Source organism: Poecile atricapillus, chromosome 23 (assembly GCF_030490865.1).
Source record: "Poecile atricapillus isolate bPoeAtr1 chromosome 23, bPoeAtr1.hap1, whole genome shotgun sequence".
NCBI lineage: Eukaryota > Metazoa > Chordata > Aves > Passeriformes > Paridae > Poecile > Poecile atricapillus.
Window position 1 is genome coordinate 1,928,565 of NC_081271.1, and position 10,476 is coordinate 1,939,040.

A 10,476-nucleotide genomic window follows, 5' to 3' on the forward strand; every position below is an offset into this window, starting at 1 on the left:
ACCAGGGATGGACCAGGAGCACCAGGGATGGACCAGGAGCATCCAGGGATGGGCCAGGAGCATCCAGGGATGGGCCAGGAGCACCAGGGATGGGCCAGGAGCATCCAGGAATGGGCCAGGAGCACCAGGGATGGACCAGGAGCACCAGGGATGGACCAGGAGCATCCAGGGATGGGCCAGGAGCATCCAGGAATGGTCCAGGAGCACCAGGGATGGGCCAGGAGCACCCAGGGATGGGCCAGGAGCACCAGGGATGGGCAGGGAGCACCCAGGGATGGACCAGGAGCACCCAGGGATGGGCCAGGAGCATCCAGGAATGGTCCAGGAGCACCAGGGATGGGCTAGGAGCACCAGGGATGGACCAGGAGCACCCAGGGATGGGCCAGGAGCAGCCAGGGATGGGCCAGGAGCACTCAGGAATGGGCCAGGAGCATCCAGGAATGGTCCAGGAGCACCAGGGATGGGCTAGGAGCACCAGGGATGGACCAGGAGCACCCAGGGATGGGCCAGGAGCACTCAGGAATGGGCCAGGAGCAGCACCTGCCCACCAGGGAGGAGAGGAGCTGGTGCCACCCCTGGGGACAGCTCTGTGGTGTCACCACCAGTCCCCGGGTGGCACCAGCAGGAAGCTCTGCCCCATCCTGAGCACCTCATGGCAGGCACGGCCGGGTTCTGGGGCGGAATTCCCGGGAATCCGCGTTTCCCTGTGCCTGTGGGGCCAGCCGGGATCGGGTGGGAGCCGGGGCTGGAAGGGGATGGAAGGGGATGAGGATTTTGGTGCTGGGCAGCGCGGATGGGGCCGGGGCTGCCGGGCTTGCCGTGGCTCCGGGGGCAGTGCCGGGGGGAGCCGGCAGTGCCGGGGGCTAAACCAGCACAGCCCGGGGTGCCAGGCTGTACCAGACTGCCAGGCTGTGCCAGGCAATGCCAGGCTCTGAGGACAGCCCGGGAGGTGATGGCAGTGCCAGGCTGTACCAGCTTGTGCCAGGCTGTGCCAGGCTCTGGGGACAGCCCGGGGGGCCATGGCTGTGCCAGGCTGTGCCAGGCAGTGCCGAGCTGTGCCAGGCTGTGCCAGGTAGTGCTGAGCTGTGCCAGGCTGTGCCAGGTAGTGCCAGGCTCAGTGTGGGAGCAGCACAGGCTGCCCCAGCAGCCGCTCGTTCCTCCCAAGGCTCCTGCAAACCCATCCCGAGCTGCTGCCGGGGTTTTTGAGGAGTAACCAAAGCGGAGGCTCTGCCACCCTGCTCTCCGTGCCCACGCTGGCTTGGAGCTTTCAGGAGCTTTCAGCCGCCGGGAGGGACCTGCCGAGGCTCAGCAGAGGCTCTGGGTTTCCATTCCGCTTCCCCGAATTCCTCGGAGCCCCCAGCCCCTTTGGGCTGGCTCAGGTGCTCCAGCTCAGGTGTCCTCGGTGCCTCCCGGCTCCGCTGGGCCCGCTCAGGTCCGTCCCTCCTTTGTCCGTCTGTCCTGTTGAACGTTTTGGGCGCTGCTGGGAGTCTCCGTCGGTGTCTGGGCAGGGGCTGGAGGAGTTCTCTGTGCCGGGTGTGTTCTCCCTGGCAGAATGGGGTCAGTGCCACCCCCACTCTCCCGGGGTGACAGGGACAGCTCCAGGTCCTGCTCCAAGACCCCTCCTGCTGCTGGCACGAGTGGCTCATTCCCTGTTTTTAACTCCCTCGGGCCGCCCAGCTCCTTGCTCGATGACTGGGTTTGTTTTTTTTCCTGTTTTCCACTCTCGTTTTTCCTTTCTGGATGCCTCCCCCTGCCTCTCCCAGGCTTTTTTGTCCCGCTGTGTGACACAGCAGATGACAAGAGCCCGTCCCGACCTCCTGCGTCAGGGCACAGGCAGCGTATGGGGCTGGAGGCGTGTGAATATCCCGGCACGGGGACGAGGGGGGTTTTGCATTACAGCCCTGAAAGCTCGGCTGGCTGGGAGCTGTAAACAGCTCGGGCAGATTTCCTGAGTCGGCAATCCCGCCGGAGCCTCGCCTCCATCCCTGCGCGCCGGGATCGCTCCGGGATCGCTCCGGGAACGCTCCGGGAACGCTCCGGGATCGCTCCGGGATCGCTCCGGGGACACTCTTGGGATGCGGGGCCAGCCCTGACGGGGTCTGCAGGAGGCTTCTCCCCCTCGTTCCTCTCTGCTGCTCCCCCCAAAAACTTCCCTGCCCTCCATCACCGCCTTCCCGAGCCGGGATCTGTGCCATGGCAGCCGGCAATGCCCGGGCAGCGCTGCCAGCCTTGGGGACACTGCGGGGACACGGCCGGGCAGCCCACACCGACTAGCCCCGGGGCACCCCAGCGCTGCCCGCCATGGAGGTATGTCCTGTCAGCTTTTGGGGTTCGGGGAAGCTGGTGGGGAGGATGGTGATGGGCAGAGAGAGCCACGGGGGAGGTTTTCGGTGCCTCTGTTCCTCGGGGAATGAAAGCAGGGAGTGAAACCCCCCCAGCGCCAGCCGTGCCGGGTGGGAAACTCGGCTGCAGCTGGAAGCCTGAACGTTAATCCCTGCATTATGTAAGGAAAATCGCTGTCAGGCTGGGAATGAGTGCGGGGAGCTGCTGCCAGCCCGTTGTGCCCATCCAGGGGTGGCACAGAGGGGGACACGGCGCCGCCGGCCCCGGGCGCTGCTGCGGGCTCGGAGGGAGGCTGGGAATTGTGAGTCAGGGCTCCTGCTGCTATTTTCAACACCTGGGCTGGGTCTGGTGGCATTGACAGCTCAGCTCGGGGAGGCACAGGGCTGGGAGCCCGTGTGGGGACGGGGACAGGACGCTCGGGGTGTCCCCGGTGACACCGGGCTGTCACCGGCTCAGGGGATGCTGTGCTGGGAAAGCGCTCCGAGGAACGGGGGCCACGTTCCACGAAATAAAATCCATGGAATAACCGCCCCAAAATCCCCCTCCCCACGTCCACCACACGTGAGTTTCTGTGCCGGCCGTGGCCCCTCCCTGCTGGCATCCCACGGCCACCAAGTGCCACTTGTGCCGCGGAGCTGATCTGGCTCCCTGGATCTGCCCTGGATTTGGCAGCAGTGGCGCTTATTCTTGTTTTTGCCGTGCTGGAAGGTGCACATGGTCCTGTTTTGTCCCGCTGATGGATTCCAGCCAGGAATCACAGCGGCGCTTTGCAGCCTCCTGGCGTGGGGTGGGAGCCAGGGCTCGTCCCCTGCGCTCCCCATCGGGCTGTAGGGCAGGGAAAACAGAACAGTCCCGGGGGTGATGCCAAGATTTTGCTCTGAACTTTGTGATAATTGTGCGATTTCTTAAGAACGGGGTTAAATCCAGGCGTGGATGTGCTGGGACAGCCACGGCCTCGAGCTGGGCACACGGACCCGAGCTGGGGGGACATCCCCGAGGTGAGGGGACATCCCCGAGGTGAGGGGACACAGCCCCAAGGTGGGGGACTCAGCCCTGAGCTGGGGACACAACCCCAAGGTGGGGGGACATCCCCAAGGTGAGGGGACACATCTCCAAGGTGAGGGGACATCCCCAAGGTTGGGGGACACAGCCCCAAGGTGGGGGGACATCCACGAGGTGAGGGGACAGCCCCAAGGTGAGGGGACAGCCCCGAGCTGGGGGGACATCCCCGAGCTGGGGGGACATCCCCAAGGTGAGGGGACATCCCCGAGCTGGGGGGACATCCCCAAGGTGGAGGGACACATCCCCAAGGTGAGGGGACATCCCCAAGGTGAGGGGACATCCCCAAGGTGAGGGGACATCCCCGAGGTGCCACCTGGGCTCAGCTCCACCCCACCTGCATCCCCCAATAAGCCAGCATTGCATAATTGTGCCCGGCCGTGGCCCTCTAAGCGCTGTTTGCTCAGCTCCTTAGCTCGAGCCTTTTGCAGATCTCAGCTCTCCTGGCCTCAGCTCTGTTGATAAGAAATAATTTCCCTCCCCTCGTCCTGCATTCCTCCCGCATCCCACATGGGCTCTGCCCTCCCAGCCTGCCTGGAAAACAAGCTCTGGGAAGCAGGGACGAGGTTTTTGTTTCAGCCGGTGCCTGCCCGCGGGTTTGCTGCATGTAGGGAAAGTGTGGCTTTTCCTAATCCCCCCGTTAAATCCCCGGCACAGTCGTTCAGGCTCGCTGGGATTTAGCAGGCAGGGTCTGTTAATGCTCCAGGGATCCACATTGTGGGGTTTTTTTTGGGGGGTTGTTTTCCAAGCAAGGACCTGCCGTGCCTTCCCCAGCGCGGCAGCGAGCGGGGGGCGAGGATTTCAGCCCAGCGCTGGGTGCCTGCTGTTCCCTGCCCGTCCCAGATGTAATCCCATGGATAAATCATGGAATTACGGAATGGTTTGGGTTAGGAGGGACCATAAAACCCATCCAGTTCCACCAGGGACACCCTTCACCATCCCAGCTTGCTCCAACCCAGCTTTGGACACTTCCAGGGGATGGGACAACCATTTCTGATCATTTCTGATCCCATTCTCTGGGAATTCCACCTCAGCACCCTCACAGCCAGGGATTCCTTCCCAAAATCCCATCTAAACCTCCTCCTCTTTTCCAATCCAAAAGATTGGCTTCACAGAGGGCAGCTCCCTCTTTGGGAACGGAGTTTGAGCAACTTTTCCCCTCGGCTCCCCAGCTGGTGTTTCCCTTTTGGGCCTCTCCAGAGCTGCCTTTCCCTTTGCCACGGTCACTTTTTCCCTTTTCTGTCCAGAGAATTGCACATCTGGGCAAAAAGTCTGTTTCCTGCTGTTTCTAATTTCTGCCTCGAGATAAGAAACCAAAGCAAAACCCTCCGTGGAGGGCCCAGCCTAAAAATATCCTGGAAGTGGGGTCTGAAAGCCACAAGTTTGTTATGACTTCATTTTTATTTTTAAAAAAAAAACCCTGCCACTCCAGACAGAGCAAATCCAGCTGGGTTTTTGCTCTGGTCCTCCTGCCCTTGCTCCATGGAAATCAAATCCCAACACCCCCAGACTTCCAGCAGGACACAAAAATACAGGGAAAAGAGGAGATGGAAGGGAATAACAGGAGGGCTTTTCCAAGCCCCTGCTCCAGATGGGAGCGTTCCCAAGCAGCATCTTGAGAGAACATTCCTCCCTCTTCCCCCCTGCATTTCCTGGTGATAACACACTCCCCAGCAGTGATCCCGCTGCTTTATCCCTATTAAAGGGTCATTCGGGGAAAGTGGGATGGAAATGAGAAATTATTCAGGTCTGCCAAGAGTATTTAACTTTCAAGCAGCTCTTAATTAGAAGCCAGGAGCCATTTACACAACCAGGGAGGTTTTGCATAAGAATCTGAATATAAAACCCAGCAACTGGGAAGATTTAGGGATTTTTTTTTTTTTTTTTGTATTTTTCCCAACTGGCCAAGCAGCGTGTCCAGGTTGGAGAGCACGAGGCAGGGCCTGGGTTGCAGTCCAGACTCTGCAAATGTGGCTTCAGGCGAGTGATTTCCTCCCCCAGAGCTCCAGTTTTTGCCATCTGTAAAATGGAATTTTGGCGTTTGTCCCAATTTCCTGCGGTGGCAGCTGGTGTTTGCACGAGGAGTTTGGCGCTGCCAGGTGAGGGAGCTTGGAAAAGCAGAGGAGTCCCTGCACCTGCAGCTCTGGGAGCAGGAGCTGCTCCCTGCTCTCCCAAAAACTGGGATTAGGGCAGTTCCTCTTGGGCTGGACAATTTTGGGGTGTATCCAGGCTGAAATACCTCTGGGTTGCTCAATCCTTGTGCTCTGTGCTGCTTTGGGGAGAGGTTTGATGATGAATCCTGGTTTTCCCCGCTCCTTTTTTCCTGGCTGGCTGGAGAAATCCCGGTTCCCATCCGTGCACGAGGTGAGGCTGGAAAGGCAGAGTCAGTGGCTACTCCTTGCCGAATTCCAGTGGGAAAATCCAGCTCTGAACCCCCAGCTGGCTGCTGTGCTCTTTTACTGGTGAATTCCCAGGATCAACTGGTGTTTTCCTGGGATTCCAGCAGCGCTGGCGTGGCTGGGAAATCTCCAACCAACCGGAAAACTCCCCAACTTCCCCGGTTAATTATTCTCCTGCTGAGTTCTCACCTCCTCCGTGCATCCCAAGCCCGGTTCCCTCCCATCCCCTCCCATTCCTGGGGTTTTTCCTCCCTCCCCTGAGCATCCCCCTCCTTTTCCTTCCCCTCCAGCTGGACAAGGGCGACGTGAGCACCCTGAACCTTCCCCCGGGCGCCGGGCACGGTGACGCCGACGGCCCCGTGTGCCTGGACGTGCCCGATGGCACCCCCGACCCTCACCGCACCAAAGCCGCCATCGAGCACCTGCACCAGAAGATCCTCAAGATCACGGAGCAGATCAAGATCGAGCAGGAGGCGCGGGATGACAACGTGGCCGAGTACCTGAAGCTGGCCAACAACGCCGACAAGCAGCAGGCGTCGCGCATCAAGCAGGTGTTCGAGAAGAAGAACCAGAAGTCGGCGCAGACCATCGCGCAGCTGCACAAGAAGTTGGAGCACTACCACAAGAAGCTGAAGGAGATCGAGCAGAACGGCCCCTCCCGCCAGCCCAAGGATGTTTTCCGGGACATGCAGCAAGGGCTGAAGGACGTGGGCGCCAACGTCCGCTCCAGCATCAGCGGCTTCAGCGGGGGCGTGGTGGAAGGGGTCAAGGGGGGGCTCTCGGGGCTGTCCCAGGCCACGCACACGGCCGTGGTGTCCAAGCCGCGGGAGTTCGCCAGCCTGATCCGCAACAAGTTCGGCAGCGCCGACAACATCGCCCACCTGAAGGACACGCTGGACGACGGGCACCCCGAGGAGGCCTCGCGGGCGCTGAGCGGCAGCGCCACGCTGGTGTCCAGCCCCAAGTACGGCAGCGATGACGAGTGCTCCAGCGCCACCTCGGGCTCCGCCGCCGGCAGCAACTCCGGGGCTGGGCCCGGCGGCCTGGGGAGCCCCAAGTCCAACACGCTGGAAAGCCACCACAACAACTTCGACACCATCCTGGAGGAGCTGAGGGAGATCAAGGACAGCCAGTCCCACCTGGAGGACTCCATGGAGGACCTCAAGGCCCAGCTGCAGCGGGATTACACCTACATGACCCAGTGCTTGCAGGAGGAGCGCTACAGGTAGGGACGGGCGGGTGACACCCGAGGTGGCTCTTTGGGGACCGTGAGCCGCCCTCCTGGGCTTGTCCAGCCAAGGGACACGAGGAGTTGCAGCCCTCCTCACTGCCAGAGCTCCACGCAGGATCTTGAGGTGTTTTCCCACGACCAGGAGAGGGTGGGAGAGGCTGGGTGGTGTCCCCAGTGCCAGGGGGGGTCTCGGGGAGAGGTCCCAGCCCGGCTGCCCCGCGCAGGTACGAGCGCCTGGAGGAGCAGCTGAACGACCTGACGGAGCTGCACCAGAACGAGATGACCAACCTGAAGCAGGAGCTGGCCAGCATGGAGGAGAAGGTGGCCTACCAGTCCTACGAGAGGGCACGGGACATCCAGGTAGGGCTGTGGGAAGGCTCAGCCCCTCTCTGCCCCCTCCAGCCACGCGGTGAGGGACGGAGCTTGGGCTGGGAAAGAGGGTGGGGCAGTGGGATCCCTTCTCCCAGCACCCTCCAGGTGAGGTTTCCCTGTGGTGCTGTCACTGCAAGAGGCAGGTGACTAAACCGTGTCCCCAAAACCAGGGAATCCCGGATTGGTGTGGGTTGGGACTTCAAAAAGTGGGCAGGGACACCTTCCACCATCCCAGGCTGCTCCAACCTGGCCTGGGACGCTTCCAGAGATGAGGCAGCCATGGATTCCAACCCAGGGCCTCCCAGGGAGGAATTCCATCCCAATATCCCAATATCCCTGCCCTCCCTTCCCCCTTGTGCTGCCACAAGCCACGTGTGGGCCGGCACAGTCCCCACATCCACCAGCCATCCCCAGGTGGCACAAAAACCCCCGGAGAACCCCTGGGGGGGCCACCCCGTCCCCGCTGCCACCTGGAGAACCCCTCAGGGGGCCACCCCTGTCCCTGCTGCCACCTGGAGAACCCCTCAGGGGGTCACCCCGTCCCCGCTGCCACCGCTGTCCCCCGGAGAACCCCTCGGGGGGTCACCCCTGTCCCTGCTGCCACCACTGTCCCCTGGAGAACCCCTCAGGGGGTCACCCCGTCCCCGCTGCCACCACTGTCCCCAGAGAACCCCTCAGGGGGCCACCCCTGTCCCCGCTGCCACTGCTGTCCCCCAGAGAACCCCTCAGGGGGCCACCCCTGTCCCCGCTGCCACCACTGTCCCCCAGAGAACCCCTCAGGGGGCCACCCCTGTCCCTGCTGCCACCGCTGTCCCCTGGAGAACCCCTGGGGGGGTCACCCCTGTCCCCGCTGCCACCACTGTCCCCTGGAGAACCCCTCGGGGGGTCACCCCTGTCCCCGCTGCCACCATTGTCCCCCGGAGAACCCCTCAGGGGGTCACCCCTGTCCCTGCTGCCACCACTGTCCCCCGGAGAACCCCTGGGGGGGTCACCCCTGTCCCTGCTGCCACCTGGAGAACCCCTGGGGGGGTCACCCCTGTCCCTGCTGCCACCACTGTCCCCTGGAGAACCCCTGGGGGGGTCACCCCTGTCCCCGCTGCCACCTGGAGAACCCCTGGGGGGGTCACCCCTGTCCCTGCTGCCACCGCTGTCCCCTGGAGAACCCCTCAGGGGGTCACCCCTGTCCCCGCTGTCCCCTGGAGAACCCCTCAGGGGGTCACCCCTGTCCCTGCTGCCACTGCTGTCCCCTGGAGAACCCCTGGGGGGGTCACCCCTGTCCCCGCTGCCACCGCTGTCCCCAGAGAACCCCTCGGGGGGTCACCCCTGTCCCCGCTGCCACCTGGAGAACCCCTTGGGGGGTCACCCCTGTCCCTGCTGCCACCTGGAGAACCCCTTGGGGGGTCACCCCTGTCCCTGCTGCCACCATTGTCCCCTGGAGAACCCCTGGGGGGGTCACCCCTGTCCCCGCTGCCACCACTGTCCCCTGGAGAACCCTTCAGGAGGTCACCCCTGTCCCTGCTGCCACCGCTGTCCCCAGAGAACCCCTCAGGGGGCCACCCCTGTCCCCGCTGCCACCGCTGTCCCCCGGCAGGAGGCCGTGGAGTCGTGCCTGACGCGGGTGACCAAGCTGGAGCTGCAGCAGCAGCAGCAGCAGGTGGTGCAGCTGGAGGGGGTGGAGAACGCCAACGCCCGGGCGCTGCTGGGCAAGTTCATCAACGTCATCCTGGCCCTCATGGCCGTGCTGCTCGTCTTCGTCTCCACCATCGCCAACTTCATCACGCCGCTCATGAAGACCCGCATGCGCATCCTCAGCACCGCCCTGCTCGTCCTCTTCCTCCTCTTCCTCTGGAAGCACTGGGACTCCATCAGCTACTTCCTGGAGCACGTTCTGCTCCCCAGCTGATCCGCCAGCCCGGCCGCTGTCGTTTTCCCCACGAGGAGAGGGATGAGGGTCCAAAGCCTTCCCCGCACGCTCGGCTCGGCTGCTTTCCCGGCCCTCCGCGGATCTGGGATCCCTCTGGGATGTTTGGGAAGGGTGGGATGGGGAGTGAGGAGTTTTTTTTGGAAGGCACCGGTGATTTTTGGCTTTTTCTAAGGGGTTTTGGGTGGTTTTTGAAAGGTCATCCTGAAGTCCCTGGGGAGGAAATCTTCTCCAGGGGGGGTTCTTCGTTTGGTGGGAAGGATTGAGCTGGACCAAACCTGGCTCTGGGAGAACTTCCAGCACGGAGAGGAGAGGGATTCATTGGGGCAGGATTTTCCCTTTCGGCCTTGACAAACCCAGGTGGCAAAAAAAAAAAACCAAACCCTGGGATGGAGCGAAAGCAAAGCAGGTGGAGATGGAGGAAGCAGGGCCAAGACAAACACAGCAGGACACACACGTCCCCAGCAGCCTCTGCCACAGCCCAGCCAGGACACAGCGGGGCTGGGACAGTCCCCACAGGGGCTGGGCACAGCCAGGGCAGTCAGCACCGGCACAAGCAGCACCCCCTGCGCTGCTTTCATTCCCTGACTCCCCAACTCTTCGGCTTTCCGTTGATCCGATCTCTTCAGGGACGCCTGGACTCGTCCAGCCTCTGCCCCGTGTCGTGTGTGTGCGCGTGTGTGCGGTTTTTAATTTAATTCCAGACTCTTTTGTTTCCATTTGTGAATCAAAGGCGGTGGGGCAGGGGGAGGAGGGGCAGCAGCTGCCCCCCCAGCCCCACCCCAGAGCACAGCATGCTGTCTCGGATGGTTCTTAAATTATTTCATACCTATATATTTATGTAATATATCTATACACACACATATATATATAAATATATATATAAAATACCTGCACACTCAGGGCCTCCTCTGGTGCAAACAGCAGCTGCTCCACTCGCTTTGAAACCCTCAACCACTTGGCCTCAGGTGAGAATTTGGCCCTGAACATTTTCAGTGGTGATTCCAGGATTTTTTTGGGAGGGTTGAGGGTCCCTCTGTCGCCTCCTCCGTGATGCCAGGGCCAAGCCAAGCCCTGCTGTGGCCTCACATCGGTCCCTGCTTCCCCTCTTGGGCGTCGGAGCTGGCAGGTGAGAAAGGTTTGGTGTCAAG

General features: G+C 62.0%; 1 protein-coding gene across 3 annotated transcripts in view; it reads left to right on the forward strand.

Annotated features, from left to right (window-relative positions):
- Positions 1-10,221, forward strand: part of TMCC2 (transmembrane and coiled-coil domain family 2) — a 29,087-nt gene extending 18,866 nt beyond the window's left edge. For 2 of the 3 annotated variants that reach the window (XM_058855497.1, XM_058855498.1), the window contains 3 exons: positions 6,092-7,026; positions 7,257-7,392; positions 8,996-10,221. In XM_058855497.1, coding sequence (XP_058711480.1) covers positions 6,092-7,026; positions 7,257-7,392; positions 8,996-9,307 — 1,383 coding nt within the window. In that variant the 3' untranslated portion in view covers positions 9,308-10,221. Of the gene's footprint in view, positions 1-1,875; positions 2,308-6,091; positions 7,027-7,256; positions 7,393-8,995 lie in introns of those variants that run through there. The other variant, XM_058855499.1, reaches the window with a different exon arrangement.
- The last annotated feature ends 255 nt before the right edge of the window (positions 10,222-10,476 follow it).